This window comes from Lachancea lanzarotensis, scaffold LALA0S09, assembly GCF_000938715.1.
Source record: "Lachancea lanzarotensis genome assembly LALA0, scaffold LALA0S09, whole genome shotgun sequence".
NCBI classification, from domain to species: domain Eukaryota; kingdom Fungi; phylum Ascomycota; class Saccharomycetes; order Saccharomycetales; family Saccharomycetaceae; genus Lachancea; species Lachancea lanzarotensis.
Window position 1 is genome coordinate 598,359 of NW_019212887.1, and position 17,800 is coordinate 616,158.

General features: G+C 43.9%; 8 protein-coding genes and 2 non-coding genes across 10 annotated transcripts; 5 read left to right on the forward strand and 5 right to left on the reverse strand.

Moving 5' to 3' along the window:
- Window positions 1–436: 436 nt before the first annotated feature.
- LALA0_S09e06370r lies at window positions 437–518 on the reverse strand. Its single transcript has one exon. It is a non-coding gene; the product is annotated as a tRNA-Ser (tRNA).
- A 188-nt stretch (window positions 519–706) lies between these two features.
- LALA0_S09e06392g (LALA0S09e06392g1_1) lies at window positions 707–2,911 on the reverse strand (the record flags this gene model as incomplete). Its single annotated transcript, XM_022770875.1, has 1 exon — window positions 707–2,911. One exon carries the CDS (start codon window positions 2,909–2,911, stop codon window positions 707–709), a length of 2,205 nt encoding a protein of 734 aa, XP_022630172.1.
- Window positions 2,912–3,692: 781 nt separating this feature from the next.
- Window positions 3,693–4,733, reverse strand: AIM45 (LALA0S09e06414g1_1; the record flags this gene model as incomplete). Its single annotated transcript, XM_022770876.1, has 1 exon — window positions 3,693–4,733. The coding sequence occupies one exon, from the start codon at window positions 4,731–4,733 to the stop codon at window positions 3,693–3,695; it is 1,041 nt and encodes a 346-aa protein (XP_022630173.1).
- Window positions 4,734–5,932: 1,199 nt separating this feature from the next.
- Window positions 5,933–6,982, forward strand: YFH7 (LALA0S09e06436g1_1; the record flags this gene model as incomplete). Its single annotated transcript, XM_022770878.1, has 1 exon — window positions 5,933–6,982. The coding sequence occupies one exon, from the start codon at window positions 5,933–5,935 to the stop codon at window positions 6,980–6,982; it is 1,050 nt and encodes a 349-aa protein (XP_022630174.1).
- A 400-nt stretch (window positions 6,983–7,382) lies between these two features.
- On the reverse strand, window positions 7,383–9,389 carry REC8 (LALA0S09e06458g1_1; the record flags this gene model as incomplete). The annotated part of the gene is made up of 1 exon (XM_022770879.1): window positions 7,383–9,389. The coding sequence occupies one exon, from the start codon at window positions 9,387–9,389 to the stop codon at window positions 7,383–7,385; it is 2,007 nt and encodes a 668-aa protein (XP_022630175.1).
- A 317-nt stretch (window positions 9,390–9,706) lies between these two features.
- Window positions 9,707–10,309, forward strand: FAR7 (LALA0S09e06480g1_1; the record flags this gene model as incomplete). The annotated part of the gene is made up of 1 exon (XM_022770880.1): window positions 9,707–10,309. One exon carries the CDS (start codon window positions 9,707–9,709, stop codon window positions 10,307–10,309), a length of 603 nt encoding a protein of 200 aa, XP_022630176.1.
- A 153-nt stretch (window positions 10,310–10,462) lies between these two features.
- On the forward strand, window positions 10,463–10,533 carry LALA0_S09e06502r. Its single transcript has one exon. It is a non-coding gene; the product is annotated as a tRNA-Gly (tRNA).
- Window positions 10,534–11,444: 911 nt separating this feature from the next.
- FTR1 (LALA0S09e06524g1_1) lies at window positions 11,445–12,671 on the forward strand (the record flags this gene model as incomplete). The annotated part of the gene is made up of 1 exon (XM_022770881.1): window positions 11,445–12,671. The coding sequence occupies one exon, from the start codon at window positions 11,445–11,447 to the stop codon at window positions 12,669–12,671; it is 1,227 nt and encodes a 408-aa protein (XP_022630177.1).
- Window positions 12,672–14,442: 1,771 nt separating this feature from the next.
- LALA0_S09e06546g (LALA0S09e06546g1_1) lies at window positions 14,443–16,245 on the forward strand (the record flags this gene model as incomplete). The annotated part of the gene is made up of 1 exon (XM_022770882.1): window positions 14,443–16,245. One exon carries the CDS (start codon window positions 14,443–14,445, stop codon window positions 16,243–16,245), a length of 1,803 nt encoding a protein of 600 aa, XP_022630178.1.
- A 206-nt stretch (window positions 16,246–16,451) lies between these two features.
- On the reverse strand, window positions 16,452–17,702 carry YRB30 (LALA0S09e06568g1_1; the record flags this gene model as incomplete). The annotated part of the gene is made up of 1 exon (XM_022770883.1): window positions 16,452–17,702. One exon carries the CDS (start codon window positions 17,700–17,702, stop codon window positions 16,452–16,454), a length of 1,251 nt encoding a protein of 416 aa, XP_022630179.1.
- Between the last annotated feature and the right edge of the window lie 98 nt (window positions 17,703–17,800).

The window sequence follows — 17,800 nt, forward strand, 5'->3', positions numbered from 1 at the left end:
AACCTCACCGTTAGATGAATTAAACGGATTCAATGGGTAGCAACAATTCTTATGAGAGGGCTTTTTGATCAAAAGAAACATCCCTATGTAGTTTCCCAGGCAGTTGTTCATTAGAATGATCTCCTTGTAATTTGCCGAACAAAAAGTTCACTTTACGCTAGGGTACTCAATCTACCATGGGAGAGACACCCTCAATCAGTTTTTGGTTTAACCAAATGTTCTTGCAAGTAGATACATTTCACGGTGCTGTAGAATGTGACCCACTGAGTGTAGAATTGCGCTTACGGAGTTGGAAGGTGCAGGACATGACACCCGGGCAGGGAAAGAAATGCTGACATTCCCACTCTCCAGCCTTAGGAAGCGTTCTGCAAGTACACTCCGTATCGTTTTTGAAGAATATAGAATTCACGTTCTAGCGCTAATGATCCAAAAAAATCGACAACTGCAGGATTCGAACCTGCGCGGGCAGAGCCCAAAAGATTTCTAATCTTACGCCTTAACCACTCGGCCAAATTGCCATTACTGGTCATACTAGCGATCATCAGGGTACCACAACGAAGTCTGAATCATGTGAGCCTTGTTCGCCAAGAATCATTGGCGCCGAATGTCTCAGCCAAGTGCTTCGACTCTCGCAATGGAGTAATAGGCCAATGTTGCCGCAATCTTTATTGTTCTTATTTGATTGTGCTGGAATGGGAATATATGATTAATAAATAGCAGTACAATTAACGAATGTTCCATCCAGCGAGGGACATTCGCTCGATTCTACTGACACTTGAAATTCGTCTATGTCATCGGCGGACCGTAAGGCATCTTGTATGCTTTGAAAACACCATGAGGGATTTGATGCATTGGGAGGCACAGGCCCTTCAGTCGAAGACGTAGTCTCTACCAATGCAACGATGCCTGCTGAATGAAGTCTATCACGTATAGTAATGGCCATAGGGACTCGTGATAAGTATACCCTAACCTCCCGTTTCCTAAGGCTTGTGACAATCTCATATAAGATTTGAGCAGCAGAAGAGTCGAGATGCGTCATACCATTAAGATCTAAAATCATGTGCCTGGTTTGCTCTTTGTCACGAACGCGTGGACTTGCAGGATGCGTATTTACGGACCCATAGTGTTCCAATCGTGTTAACCTTGTTTTCAAATCTTCGGTGTTGGTGAATATCAGAGGTTCTGGTATTTTTACAATCAGACACCCTTCAACGTATTCGAGTTGGCTGAGTCCGAGACTTTCCCGGTAAGCAGGATCGCCAAAGTCATCTGCGTTAACAAATCTATTGGTGCCAGAAATTCGTGCCAGAATTTGGATTCTAGAACGAGTCGATTGTTTTATTGCTCGAATCACCGAGTACCCACATCCTACAGTGATACCAGCTTCTACTGAGTAGAAAAAAGTCGTCAAAACGGTAATTGCAAAAGTAATGAGCTCATTATAGCCTTTGCATGTATAATGGAACCGGATGTCAGCAGGTGCCTCCTGAAAAAGTGAGATCCCAACCACTGTAGTGATAACGGAAAGGATACACATCGGGATGTAATGAATTAGACCAAGTAAAAACTTGGACGTAACTAAGGTTATAGCGCCCATGAAAACACCTGACATAGCGCTCGCAGCACCCGAATAAGCATTAATCTTGGAACGCCCATATCCTCCAAAAGCCGGCAGTGCACCGAAAAGAGACCCAACTAGATTCAGGCTTCCCAATGCGACAAGTTCGCGATTTGAAGATACTGCCAGGTCATTTGCTGTTCCTAAAGACTTGGCCGCTGTGGTAGATTCGAAAAACCCAAGTAACGCGACCATAAAGCTTGCATGAAATAGATCGTTATAATATGACAAGTTCTTCTTCGCCAACGGATTTCTTAGACGCCCACTGTTGTCGGTATTGATATCACCTACGACTTCAATGCCGTATCTTCGCTTGAAATCATGGAGGTATGAGAATATAGTCACAATTGCCACCACTAATAGAATGTCAGGTACGAAAATGACCTTCTTATACCTTTTCGAAAGCCTTTTCTTCAACTGCTTCAGAACCATTAAAATTCCGAAAGCCACAGCGCTTAAAATGGCTGTAGGATAATGATAGTTGGCTGGTGCGTACCTCAAAAGGAATTTGATTTTCTCGTAGGGCGCATGGTAATGGCCCGGAGCTTCTTCATACACTTTTTTAAGTTTTAATTCAGTAATCAAAGAGTTCAGAACCATTACGAGTCCCACAGCGCTGATGAAACCTCGCAGAAGGGCTCTACTTAACACACCATCCAAAAACCCAAACCTCATTATTCCTGATAAGAAAAGAATCGCACCGCTGCTGAAAGTGAGAATGATACACAGGTTTATGACACCGATGCCTGGGTCATGTTTGGAGAGTTTCTCTATTGCCTGCCCAACCACTAAAGAAATAGCGCTCTCGGGACCCACAATCATCTGGGGAACTGATCCAAAGATCGCATACATGAACGGAGTAATAGCCAGAGCGTTGAGACCACAAGATGGAGGAACGTGTGCCACGGATGTTGAGTATGACATAGCTAATGGTATCTGGAAAGAGGCCAATGAGGCACCGGCCAGCACGTCTCTAAACATTTGTGACGAATTATACGACGGGAGCCATGAAAAGCAGGGCAGGTAATATGCCACACGATCCCAGAGCGAAAGTGGTTGTTGCCTTGCTGAAAAATCCATCTGCACCGTTGTTCTTGAGCTTTCTTTTAAAGGGCTCAAGATCTCTATACTTGATCGCGAAGGCCGGGGACTTTGCACTTCTGGAGCACCCAGCTCAGGCCCTGGTCCTGGACTGGATTGAGATCCCAAAGCACCATCTGAAAGTGATGAGTCGTAAGTGCGGGCCCGTGACATAGCATGGTTAGAAAGCAGAGGCTTGTTGACTTCTCTCATGCAGTCTCAAATCTGAATTATATATAGTCCCGGTCAACCTAAGGGATATAGATATACAAACTTTGGACTTGACGCATTCTTAGCATTTTATGTTCCGCTTTTCAGCTAGCATAGAAGCAATCATTTACACGTGCCAGCGACGGACTGTTTAGGTCTTGGCATTTCTAGCGCGGTGAGCTTGACTATATTAGTTATTAGACAGGTTGAGTTGCCGAAGGTGTTTATTTCAAGATGTTAACTCGGTTATCTTCACCCGTCTATCATCGCATCTTCCACGTAGGGTTCAGTTCTTAAGAAACAATAGTCTTGATATATAATTACTCCACAATTTCGGGGCAAAAATTGAGCACTGTCTGCCAGATAAATGAGTGCTAATTGTGCTTGTCAAATTCACTTTAGGGTGGTGTAGTTTACTTGATGAAATGTTTCTTGAGTTTTTCTCAAATTTGAACTAGAGTTCGTAGTAAAAAAATGCGGTGAACTGAAAAAGTGCTGAAAGAGAAACTCCTGAATGGTATATTTGCATTTGCTGAAATGAATGTCTTAGCGAGTCTCATACCATAGGTACTCAGTTTCGTGTGTTTTGTATGCCTTGGGCGTATATTTTGACTGATGATTTATAGACGTCTCTATCAATTAATATTAAGAGATAGTCAAGACAGGCGTCGTTTTTCTTGCATCGATCCAGACAACAAAAGAATGCCAGCGCTGTTTGTTTTGGTGAGAGCTCTAAGAATATTCATCGGGCTTGATTATTGTTTTCCAGATTTTTTACACAACATTATTTGATTTGGCTTAGTTTCGCGGTAAGCTCGGGAACAATTTCATTGAGATCACCAATGAGACCGTAGTCGGCTACCTGAAATATAGGTGCATCTTGGTCGTTGTTGATTGCAACAATGACTTTGGAATCCTTCATGCCGGCCAAGTGCTGAATAGCTCCAGAAATACCTAGTCCAATGTACAAATCAGGAGCCACAACTTTACCGGTTTGACCTATTTGCAACGAATTGTCGCAGAAACCAGAGTCTACAGCAGCTCTGGTGGCACCGATGGCAGCGCCAAGTGAGTCCGCTAGTGGTGTGACAAGGCTGTCAAAGGTCTCTTTGTTTTTCAAACCACGTCCGCCGGAAACGACCTTGGAAGCAGAACCCAAATCTGGTCTGGCACTTTTCACTAAATTTTCGCCTTCCCATTTAACGGCTAGTTCAGAAACTTGTGAAACTGGTGGAGCTTTCGAAATCGAGGCGGTGGATGCTTCACCCGCAGTAACGGGGAACGAAGAAGCTCTGACGCTTATGAGTTTTTTGTCTTGAGAGCACTTAACGGTGGCCAGAGCATTGCCGGCGTAGATGGGTCTGACAAAAGTGGTTGCGTCCACGATCTTGGTGATGTCACAGATTGGCTGATAGTCCAGAAGAGCTCCCAAACGAGGAAGAATGCTTTTCCCGACAGCAGATCCAGCCACCACGAAATGGGTGTATTCGGGATCTTTTAGTAATTCTAGTGTTAGTGGAGTCACTTTTTCCGCGAAATAATGATCATAGGCGTGTTCTTCTGCAACAAAGATCTGTTGCAATGAAGCCGATCCCGGATTTTTTTGAAGCTCTTCAGCAGCCTTGCCGGACGCAGATCCAGCTAACAGAGCAGCAACAGGATTGCCCAACTGTGATGCAGCTGATAGGGCGCTCAACGAAGATTGGGCTATCTTTCCATCTTTGGTCGATTCTACAAACACCAGAGTCGAGGCAAACCTCAAGTTCGATTTCCCCAATAGTTTTGCTTGGAAACTTACTGAAGATCTACAGAAAGCTGCATACATCGCAAAATGCCGGCTTTGGAGGGTAGAAAAAGTTCGCTATGGATGTTGAACTGAAATTTCGAGGCCTGCTCTTCTGGTAATTACAGTATATATTGAATTTAATGCATAATTGAAGGTCACATCATATGACCTCTTAAGCTTCAAAAAATAGGTGTAAATAACGAAAACCCGTTGTCGTTACAAAAGCAGTCAAGACAGAATTTTAAAACAACATATTTGATCTGCTAGGATAGTTTAGAATTTTGCTAGATTTTTTTAGTGCTCAAATTTCCCCGAACTTTGTAGCTTTTCTAAAAAGGCCGTTGAAATCATCAAAATTCAAAATTATCCATCTGTCTGATTCATGTGTGCATAACTGCGCTCACGAATCATAAGACAGGGTGTTTTGTTGGCAGGTTTCTGTATAAAACGGTTCTGCTGACATTCAGTAAAGGCTGCTTTCAGAAAAGTTTTTTTGTGAGGATGGGGTACACACTAGTCTTTCAAATGGATTGATTGACAAGTAGTAGGCGCTCTCGTTTTCAAGCTTTCTTACACTTGGATCTGTTTGTGGGTCCCGAAGATCAGTACGTGACTAAACGGTTATCGTAGTGGAAACGACAGCCGAGGTAAAAGTGACCAGCTCAATTATGCAGAATTGAGGCTGAAGGAATCGCTGACTGACTACCACTCTCGTAGGACATGTGTGATAGTTCAAGATAGCTAAAAGTATTCTGACAACCCATTTTATTCTGATCAGTAAGTTTGCGCATATTTACTTCTCAGAAATTCTTTTTCAACATGGGATGAGACGCCGAGAAGTTTGTACTGCGACACAAGCATCTCATGTCTCAGCGACCCAATAGGACGATTTTTGAAGCCTTTCAAAGCTGCGTTTGAGTTCTCAAACCCACACCCTATTTCTCCTGGAAAAAACATGAAAAAAAACGGTACTATCTCATCCATCATACAATTATTGCATTAATCCCGTATCACTGGTGCGTCTTTCCTTAAACCAACCTTTAGTAAGCATCTAAACACCCTGAAAAACGTAAAGACAAGACAGGACGAGATGGCCCACACAACACTAGTTTGAATATCTTCAGGCACGTGACCTCGAGATCGTTTTTATACAGATCGATGCGCTAACTGGTAATCTGTTGCACTGACGCCAACAATCAATCAGGCTTTCACGACAACCAAGAAGCCCGAAGTTTAGTATGCTCGACACCAAGGCTTTAGCTGATAAGGTCCTAAGATTTTTAGCGGAAAAAGTGGACACAAATTATCGCATAGCGGTGATTATCGTAGGGCCCCCAGGTTCTGGAAAGACAACCATAAGCGAATGCGTCTGTAATGAGATCAATAACAGATTTCAACAACATCTGAGAAATCAGCAGTCGTATCAACCTCGTTTACAAGGTTCAACAGAAACGTCCAAAGAAGTAGAACGACTTTGCGAAGATATACCTCTTCTTAACTCACAAGAACGCAGAAAAGTCGAAAGCGAATGCATGAAAAATGTTGAAAACCTGGATTATATCCCACACCGATTCATAGACGACGACAAAGAGCATTCAAGTGTGGTGGTAGGACGAGGCGGACTTCCAAATAGTATAAGAATATCTTCGAAGAAGACACTTGTGCCAGTCGAAAAAGGTAATATAAATATAGCGCAAATTGTGCCCATGGATGGATTTCACCTTTCCAGAGATCACCTTGACCAGTTCCGGAATCCGGCTGAGGCACATGTGCGCAGAGGCTCGCCGCCAACTTTCGACAGTAACAATTACCTACAGCTGAGTAAAATACTCGCCAAAAGCTGCACAATCAAACCTCGTTTTTCTGAGGATCTGAACGCAGGAAGTGGACTCTTTGACAAAATATCGGGCTCCTTTAGCGAGCAGATTCCATCAATATATGTTCCTGGGTTCGATCATGCTTTGAAAGATCCTTCAACAGACCAACATTGCCTCACAGCATTTACACGGATCATAGTGTTGGAAGGTCTTTATTTACTCTTGAATGAAGAAAACTGGAAAGGTGTGTATCCTGTTTTCAAGGAAACGGATGCCGTTTTGGTATGGAGACTTGACCTCGGCATTGAACAATTAGAAGAAAGGGTCGCAAAAAGACATGTTGCTAGTGGGCTTGCCCCAAATCTTGCAGCCGGAGTCGATCGTTTCAGAGTGAACGACCTCATCAATGCCATAAAGATCAAGGAGCAAAGCCTGGATGCTGAGGGTATTGACGTTTTGTCTACCGCTTAAATCTTGCAATCGCCCATCGATTGCACTATCGAATCTATGGATATCGCATAATGACAACTTGGGAATCTAGTCACCTAAAGATGTTTCTCTTTTGCTTCATTCTTTTGGCAAATTGTGTTGTATACCTACTCATCAGATACCCTGGAATAAAGTGGTTTTCTTCCAAGTCTGCTTTGTACATATAGTTCAACGACGCGGAAGGTTTGTTGCAGAAATGACCTAGGGTAAATACAAATTGACCAGCAATATCTTTTTCGCCCTGAGGCCTCACCAGCTGCATCTATCATGGACATCACAGGAAGATGTGGTTAGAATATTCTCAGCCACACCAGGACACAAGGTGCATAGCAAGTCTTTTTCACCACCCTCGCTTGTCACAAAAAGCTCAGTCACTGGGCATCTAAATACAAACAAGAATATCTGTGCCGCTGAGGCCGCTGAATTGTGTTCTAGGATCAAAATGATCAATGTCAACACAAGACTTTGAAGCCAGCTGAAGAAGCGAGAGAAAGGCGTTAGCCGCCACTTTTCTTGTCACTGATGGTGCACTGTTGTTGGCCTCATCGCTGATATACCCTTCAGTCCTAAAATTGCTGGGTATTATATCCTCGAATAGAAGTTTCTTGGTGAAAGGAGGATGAGACTTGGTTGTTTTACCAGCAAAAGACGCACGCTCCAAAATATAGTCGAAGAATCTGCGACTTTGGTTGTCAAGGACCTGGTTCTGGGTAGATCCCCTAAGACCAGTGTCAACTGGTTCATGCTGCTCAGAGCTTTCATCAATATCTTCTACACCCTGCAGTGTGATATTTCGATGTGCCCGCCTTTCACTGTGCATGCGTCGTAACTCCTCGATCTGATCTCTAGAGCCCGATTCTGTTCTGCTTGAAGATCTTCCGAAGCTAGAAGGCGGGAGTTGTAGATCAATCCGCATGAAGTCTTCCCTCACTCCGTCAAAGACATCTTCGCGATTGATTGGCTCAACGTACTCATCAATCTCCTGTAGGTCCGGAAGATCAAAAGATTCCATGTTTTCGTCACTACCACTTCTTTGAAGTATTTCTGGTCCCATTCTTCTTCCTCTCTCTGCACTTGCAACACTGCTGTTAGATCTGGAGGGAGGTAGTGACCGCATTTTTTGTCGACCGCGCTCGATTTCGTCCACACTCAACGAACCGTGCTCAAAAGAAGAAGCATCGGGATCGGCATCAGCCGCAAACAGTAGTCGTGCGTAGCAAAGACGAAGAAAAGCTGGCCCTTCAGCCTCGAGTAGTGTACCTTTCCACCGGGCAGGATTAGACGCCTCATCTGGCTGAACTTTGACGACTCTCATTTTGGAATCCATAATCGCACAGTATCTGTCGCTATTCTCTCGAAGAACTCCGTTACCCAGACCTGTGGATTCGTCAATTTTCAGATGAATCATATCTGGGACACCACGAACAACTTTTCGTCTCTTGTTGGTATGCACGTTGCGTTCTTGCCATTTCTGAGAGAGTATTCTGTTGTCTGGATTTTCATCATTGTCTTGATCTGAAGCAAGAAGATCAAGATCTGGCAATTCTTCAAAATTGGCATTTCCCACTTTTTCTCTATCGAAAAGAAGATCAAAGTCATCCTGATCAGATTGATCAAAACTATTAACACTTCGAGCTTTCGTAGATCCCATTTCGTTCTCGCTGAGCACGTCATCAAAATCCAAACGTAAATCCGCGTCGAGTGATGAAAACTCTGGGTTTCTCAAGTAGTCTCGGTTGTTAGTATAGCGTGCCTCTATAGAGCCGACGTTGGGCCCTGTTTCGTAACTGTAACCATTTTTCAGTTCGTCTAACATGTCGCGCTGATGAATAAGGCTTGCAGACGAGCCTTTTGAACGTTTGTCCCCATAAAGAAATGAGATGTCATTAAGATGGTTTATATCGAAAGCTGGATCGTCCATCAAAATCGCATTGTTGTAGCGTCTTCCATGGGCTGCCGCTGATTGCATTTCTTGAAACTCTCGCAAATCCCGATATTCATGCACACCGTCAAAAATTGTGTGCTGATTGACGCTTGTGACTAGTCCCGCTGATTTTCGGGTCGATTCAAACAATTGTCGATGCAATTGTGTTTTAACGCTGTTAACATCTGCCAACACATAGTCAGTTTTTTTGCTGTAACAAACGGTAACTCCATATAACAAACTGGATGCCGATTTCAGCGTGTAGTCACTTTTATGCTGTAGAAGAGACTCACAGGTCATGGGAATGGAAACTGACAAAATGTCCTTTTTTTTGATGCCAACTGTGTTGATGTTACGCGATCCTCCCAATGTAGACAGTAACCACACCGTACTTACACCGGAGTATGCTTCAGGAAGACCGTTTACGCGCTGTATGCGTAATCCACGCTGGTCTGGTGTGCTCATTTTGTGTTGCAATCAAAGAAGGGCTGAGTTTTACGCGGTGTTCACGGTGCTTAAACGTTACGAAAAGCCGTTTTAAATACTTAGCCGCCCAGGTATTGTTTTTTTCTTGTAGTTTACGCGACTTTTGTTACCCGGACTTTTGTGATTCTTGAAACTATGATTATATAATCAAATTGAAGCTTGCCAGCGTTATAGACGAACTTGAATCAAAGGATGAGCTTGATCAGAAACTGTGCGAAACCAACTTGGAACAGAACAATTACGTTTTATAGACTGCTGATCACTCTCTTTTCGTGCTATACCTTGACTCAGCTAAGATGGGAGACCAACAGATGGTCTTTATGAGCCCACAAACGGAAAATTTGGACTATTTATACAGTTTGGTCGAGAAGGTATCGCACCAGATGACAGAGAACAAGAAAAAGCGGGCGGAGCTACTACGGGGGATTGATGTGCTAGTCAACGAGGTGAACCGCACGTCGTCCAAGACTGAGCCACCGGATATGAATTGGGCGGTCATTTCCAATTTTTTGAAGCAACGAAACATACAAGTAGACGACATACCAGCGATGACGCAGCACAATGGGTCTGGAGAAATGGAATGTCTGCGAGAACAGAACCGCATCTTGAAGCAGATGTTGGGAGAAAAGCAAAGCAATAACAACGAGATGCTGCTGCTGCTGAAAGTGCACGAGGGCTGTTTGAGAGACGTGGTGAGTCTATTGAGACGGGACGTGCTCTCGTATCACCACGAGCTGATACTCAAGTGTCGCCAGCTGTACAAAGACCGAATATGCGTTTTGGAAGACGAAGAGTTCCAACATTACATGAACAACGTTTCTGACGTGCAGGAACTACTGGATGTTTCAGAGATTTTCCGTTTGCTTTTGCGACTGACCGAGGGAGTAGAATCAACCTAGCTTCATGAAACGATATATACTTGATCTTGATAGCAGCTGCATTGACTTATACCTTTAACTATGGCGTTTAAAAGCACAGCCAAACTTTGGCAAGGCACGCGACCTTACAATCTGGTCAGAGTCTGTACTCTCTTTCTCCGACTATATACGCTAGCGCAAGTGGTTTAGTGGTAAAATCCAACGTTGCCATCGTTGGGCCCCCGGTTCGATTCCGGGCTTGCGCAATTTTTATCTAATTTTTTTAGTCATTCAAAGACATAGGGAAGGTTAATCTCTTCGAGAAGCTCTTCGAGTAGAGAGATTAGCTGTATGTAACTCAAGACTTTACTGAACACTACTACATTACAACGCCGCTGCTACTTCTTATTCGAGGTATAGGCGTGCCTATCGAGAATAAAAAGAGATTCAGTCTTGGCTGCACTCTCTCATGACATTTTTTTTAACGCCCTTTGCACTTCTGCACTCTTAGCACAGTGGACAGTTGATTGACCCACTCCCATACTGGTGGATCCTCTGAACAACCTCCTGCACCCCGTCCACACCCTTTCTGCACCCTGTCCGCTACTTCCAGGCATCGGTAACTATTGTTTTCGGAAAACTTTTTTCTTTTTTGGGTTTTTTTCACAACGCTCTGTACAGTTCGCTTTCTTGTCTAGCGAATGACAGAAGCCTAAAGTTTGTAAAAAACTGCACCCTGGATTGATTGCATCGGACATAGAGAAAAGCAGAGCGACCTGGCGAGAGGCAGCGCGTTTTTTTCTTAAAGCTGGGTGCACATCTCTGAGACTTGTACACCCAGACAGAACCTGGCATCAGCTTGAGTGCACTAAATGGGTGGATCTCACTAAATTATCTATCGTGTGGGTACTAATCCATGCTTATGGCCATAATATATAATGGCGATGCCAATGAGCATATATGAGAACATTAAGTCAGAAAGCTGGAAGAGTGCAGTTGGGTGTGAGTTTTCAAGAAGCCGTTGTCATAAGCTAGTTATTGGACAGAGCTTCAAGAACGTATTACGTAAGCGTGGAAATAGAGATAACGCTGTAAGCTTACCTCATCACTCTCTCGAGTATATTGCAAGTACACTACCAGCTCATCGCGCACACACACACAAGATACTCCAGGAAAGATGACCAGCAGTAGTAAGATTTTCAACGTTTCCGTGTTTTTCGTGGTGTTCAGAGAATGTCTGGAAGCAGTGGTGATTGTCTCCGTGCTTTTGTCGTTTTTGAAGCAATCCGTGGGAGCCCAGGACATCAAGGTCTACAAGAGATTGCGTAGACAGGTGTGGTTGGGTGTGGCACTCGGCTTGTTTCTGTGTTTGGCCATCGGTGGTGGTTTTATCGGTGCATACTACAGTCTGCAGAATGATATTTTTGGTAGTGCGGAAGATCTGTGGGAAGGTATATTCTGTATGATCGCAACAGTGATGATATCGATCATGGGTATTGCAATGCTGCGGATCAACAAGTTGCAGGCCAAATGGAGAGTCAAAATTGCGCGTGCGCTGCTAGAGGTGCCAGAACGTAAGAGAGATCGTTTCAAGATTGGCCATCTCACAAGACACTACGCCATGTTCTTGCTGCCCTTCATCACCGTGTTGAGAGAAGGTTTGGAAGCCGTTGTCTTCGTGGCCGGTGCCGGTATCACGACCCAGGGCTCCCGGGCGTCTGCGTATCCACTACCTGTGGTGGTTGGTCTGATTGCTGGCTCTTTGGTTGGATTCATTCTATACTACGGTACTTCCACCTCCTCCATGCAAGTCTTCCTGGTCGCCTCTACCTGTATTTTGTACCTGATCAGTGCTGGTTTGTTCTCCAGAGGCGCCTGGTACTTTGAAAACTACAGATTTAACAAAGCCTCTGGTGGTGACGCTTCTGAAGGTGGTGACGGTAACGGTTCTTACAACATCAGAAAGGCCGTGTACCACGTCAACTGCTGCAATCCAGAGTTGGACAACGGTTGGGATGTTTTCAACGCCCTTTTGGGATGGCAAAACACCGGTTACCTATCTTCGATGTTGTGCTACAATATCTACTGGCTATGTTTGATCATTGTTGTCGGCTTGATGATGTTCGAAGAGAAAAGAGGTCATTTGCCATTCTGCAAGAACCTCAAGCTTCGCATGTTGATGCCAACTTACTGGATTAAAAACAAGAAGAAGAACGAAATGACCGAACGCGAGCGTCAGGATCTTTTCCAAAGACTCGAAAAGCTAGAGTTCAACGAGCAAGGTGAGCTTGCTCAACAAAGCAATGGACAAGTAGTCAAGGCCGAGGGATCTGATAATTCTGACTCAAATGCTTCTACTACGGCCAAAAAGGAAGGAAACATGGTAACTGTCCAGTCCAAATAATTTTACTGATAGTTTAATCATGTTTGCATGTAATATAAATATGGATATAGCAACCGCCTTTGATACATTTCATGTTACCAAGCTCCCGATGCAGCCTTCACATAGTAATGCAGTTGTGATTTGTTAGCATATTGTAAAAAGGTATCGAACTGAATACGTGTTGTAGCTCACTGTATCCTTGTTGTCGATCAAGTTCTGCGGCTATCAAAATGGACACATAAACGCATATTTTGAATATGCATGGTAAATGGTTTGGATGCTAAACATGTCAGATTTGTCTCGGTGTTTGCATACTGCAGCTATCATAATGGTTGTCGTCTGAGAGACGGTCGCGTTTGGTGTACTCGAAATAAACATGTGCCATGGAGCTTAAGTACCACCTGCCGGGCTGCCTGAAAAAAATCTTGAATTACAAAGTGTTAAGCTCTTCTGCCCAGTTCATGGGTTTACAACCGTGAATATTCGCCCTGAGAATCTTGAAAAATGCGCTTACATTGCTAACCTTTCTTGGAGACACGACAATTCTTGTTCATATGCTTTGCAAAACAATGACAAGTGACAATGTTCATAGCTTAACTCCGTGCCAATAAAAACTCGGCAGTAAGTGAAACAATACCTGTGAAATGCATTAAAACAAGGCCATCGATTCATCTCACCAATCAAAAGCTTGACAGCGTGCATGCGAAAAAAGGCTCCCTTGAGAGCCCCATTCACCTGAAATCTTCCCAAATTACCCACACACCGCGCCGTCATATTGATATCCAACGATTGATACTAGATTTTCAACTAATTCAGATTAGGAAAGACGATTTTCAGGTTCCAAATCTCGATCAACTCATTCAGATTACGCAAGACGATTTCCAGTTTCCTTAATCCTTGTCTGGGCAACTAAAAGTATCTTTACCGGCCGCTGATTTCATTCTTTAAAAACCTCTAAAACTCACTTCCGTTCCTATCCCTTTAGCATCCACTTCTAGGGCCATCATCGGCTGGTAAGTTATCTTAAGTCTAGCCAGAAGGCATCATTCCATAGCGTACAGGGTAACAATCCTCCACACTGCATAACATCTTCGTAAGTAGGGTAAAAGAAGTACCCAGTGTGGGACCAACGGAGGTCCCACAAAACAGCGAGACAATGACTTTATATTCTTCCAAGAGGAATACCTGAATACAATCTAGCAATCTTTATAAAGGGAAATTAATTGACTTTTCATCATCGCTTTGTCCGAGTTAAGAGCCGAACTGAGCTCAAATTACTGCCCTCAAAACGTTTCGCCCGTAACCCTCCAGTGTGACAATCTGATCAACTGTTCGGTTCAACCAGGTTCTCTTTAAAAACTCCGGTGTCTCTTCTACTATACTATACTGATAATAGTCATTAGTTGTTAAAAAAGCGAATTTTTGTCAAAATTAATCTTGGCATTGGATTTTACACACCATTTTCGAAAAAATAGTGGAAACTAAGGGCGGAAGATCTCTCTCGAAAGCTGTTTTCCAAGTCGCGAAGAGATTCAGATTGAATCAAGAATTCTGAGCTTGTTTTGGTGCATTTCCAGCATTTCAACGGGTTTGTCGTTTGAACAGGGCCTTTTTTCTGAATACCTTTTCTAAAGAGTAAGGTTGATAGCATTCAAACAATTTTCGCCAATAGTCCAGTCTAGAGTGGAATGGCTCAGGCCAGTAAAATAGATATTAAGTTTCAAGACAAGGTAATATAGACACTCGAGTGGAGGCTGTGTTGTGGTACGACACAAGTTGTTGGGATAGAAAAATGGTACTTGTTAACGGTATCAAATATGCGTGCGAACGATGCATCCGGGGCCATAGGGTGACAACTTGCAACCATACAGATCAGCCTTTGATGATGATCAAGCCCAAAGGCCGGCCTTCTACAACTTGTTCGCATTGCAAAGAACTCCGGAGGAACAAAAATGCCAATCCTTCCGGATCCTGCACTTGTGGGCGTCAAGAGAAGAAACGACTGGCCCAAAAGGCCAGAGAAGAAGCCCGTAGCAATGGTGGCAAGAACGGCAAGGACACCAGTAGCTGTGACTGCATGGAAACTGACAAGTGTTCGTGCCATCGTACGCGGAAAACACACCGTCGAATAATGGCTTCGTCGTCGTCATCATCCAAAACGAAGTGCGGTGCTGGACCATCGTCTGTATCCATAACCTCGGGCGATTCTCCCACAATGTCTTCTGTGGATGGCCCAGAGCTCATGGGTAGAGTTGGAAAAAACCAGGGACTCGGCTCGATCCCGTCGTTCCACTCGTCTCAGTCGCTAGATCGAGATTTCAGTCTTGCTCAAAGTCCGCCGTTTTCTCCGTCTCTTTACGGCAGCAGTGCTAACAACTGGGAAACCAGTTCAATAACCAGCTCTCTTTTGTCAGAGTCCAGGCTGAATTTACAAGATCGCGGCTACGCGGCGTCTGTTCCGATACCTGAGGAACAAAGCCTAGATAGCGAAAAAAACACATTGGAAGATGGCGAAACCAGGAAGGAAGACTCTACGGCATTCATAGACGAATCATCTGAAGTCCATAATCTTCACGGCAGTGGTCTCGAAAGCTTTGGGTTCCAGCATCGGGGTGGGTGGGCTCAATGTGATACGAAACATAGCAGCATGGACTTGTTTGCCGATACTTCGGAATTTGGCAACACTAATTACCGAACCTTGAAGCAACACCACCACACCAAATTGCCGGGGCACGGACACTTTTCTTCAGACAAAGCATGGATCCCCGAATCTCCACACTCCACTACTGTGAATTCACGATCGACATCGATCCTGAGAGACGTGCCGAAATCATTCACATCAAGACCCTCTATCGATAGCGCTAACTCTGATTTTTCAAGGTTCACCATTAGCGGAAATGGCACCAAAGAGAGATCTATAACATCTGGGTCAGAAAACAAGCAGCCATATATCACAGCGCGACAATTGCAATCACAGAGTGTCCTGTATAATGACACTGTAAACCCCACATCTTTCAATATCGAGGATGAAAACTCACAAAGCGTGGAAGTTTTGTCCCTAACACCCAGCTTTATGGATATTCCGGACAATTCTAATTTGTATTCTGCGACTTCTAACCCATTTCTCAACTCACTAGGAGGAGCTGAAATACGGCAGCGCTCCGTCAGTATTCACAAAAATCATCGTTATGATCAGTTTTCGAAAGAACAAACAAACACAAAAAGTAATTCGTCGCTTAGTGTGGCGGACGAGAACACTAAGAATGATCAGCTGTCATCGAGGCTTTCTGGGCGTGAAAGCTCCAACACCGGCTCGACAGGTCCGCTAAGAGCGTCTATTAAAAACTCTCCGGCCAGCGAGAATGATGCAGCTGCTATCGTAAGCCCGCCGGGGAATGGATTAATGACACGGCCAATGGAGCCGGCTAATAGCTTTACTTCGGATTTCGACAATATTCTGAGTTACAATACTAATGATGACATGCATTCACTTCTCTCTGTGGGCCAGAACTCTCAGCTTGCTCCAACATTGTTTTCCGAGCCGGTTGGCGATTTCAGTTTCAATGACATCGACAAGTTGATGTCTGATCCTTGAGATGTCAGCCCATACACTTAAGTAATAATACTACAGATTCAATTCCAAAGCTTTGGTAAGCATGCTAATGTCAAAAATGATGACATCCAAGTCGGGTCTAGAGGCTTTGGATAGCTTGTTTCAGCCGTGAAATGTAATTTTTATAAACCTAGCTATGACATCAAATACAGCATAATGACTAATGAGTTACTACAACATGTTATGAATTAAGAATTTGTACCGTGAAGCTTCACCTTTTCTAATTTTGTCGTCACTTCTTCCACATCATACTTCTTGCCTTCGATGGAATTAGGATTTTCGTCGTTCAAGTACGTTGATAAACGCTCGTCGTGCACTTGCAGAATACTTTTCTGGTCGTTACACTGTAGGGATGAGAGCCGTATGATGTATTCCAGTAGTGCTATTGAGCTGCTCACTTCAGTCTCCTCTAACTCTTCTGCGCTGCTCGTGTAGTTTTCGTCTGCGTCATCGGTTTCGGACTCCTCGGACTCATTTGAGGCTTCGTACTCACCAAATGCCAGCCATTCAATGTCTTCGGTAGAGGTGCCTTGGTCGTCAACGAATGGACTCTTGAGGTTCTTATCAACTTTCAAGACAAGTACTGGTGAATTGCGCTCCTCTAGTTTAAGCAGTTTACCAGAAGCTGTGAAGAATAACCGGACGATTTGCCAAATGTCAAAATGCAATTCTTTCACACGCTCTTCCGTGGCGTCATGATAAAGGCCGTCATCAAAACTCTCTTTGATTTTAAGAAAATAGTCGTATTCTCTATCTCTACTTGGCCTTCTCCAAACACTAAAAAGAGCTTTTCTCATGTCCTCCTTCCAGGTAACACGAGCTTTTGATTCAGAAGCGGTAAGATTCTGAAACACTGAAAATAAAGTCAAGGCGAAAACCGGTCCCAATTGAACGTTCTTGCCCTCTTCCTCAAAAAGATCGTTATTTCGAGTGACATAGTTTGACGCCTGTAGTAGGCGTCCCGGGGAGACCTGCTGTGGTAGGGCAGTGCTCAATTTGGCACCAGAGGTTGTTAAAGACAGGTTGATTACCGGTATGACTTCCTCGATTCTTTCTAGTAAATCAAGGATGTATTTTTCCACCGCCTTGATCGAGTCTCGCTCGTTTTTTTTAGCATTGAAATTACCTGTTATAGCACTTATTCGTGCATCAAATTGGTCGATCTCTTCCTTTAGATCCTTTGTAAGTTTCAAGGTGCTTCCGAGACCGGTGTTTCCCTTTGCTGCCACCAGCCTTATCAAATCGATAGCAGCTGAAACGATTTCTATTCGAGTTTCTAGTTTCTCCCGTAGTCTTTTGAGTCTAGTAGCGTCCTCTTCCGGAATTTTTTGAACGAAAGTAGCAACTGTTTTGATGGCATAACTCGATGCTATAGAGATTCCCGATCTAATAGCAAAGGTCACAGCCTGGCTCCCGGCTTTGGCTAGGATCTCATCCATTGATAAAACAAACTGATAAATGCTCCCATTGTGGTAAACAGACGGTAAGAGCCTGAAACTTCGCTAACTCACTACCTTTAATAACGGTCATTCATCAA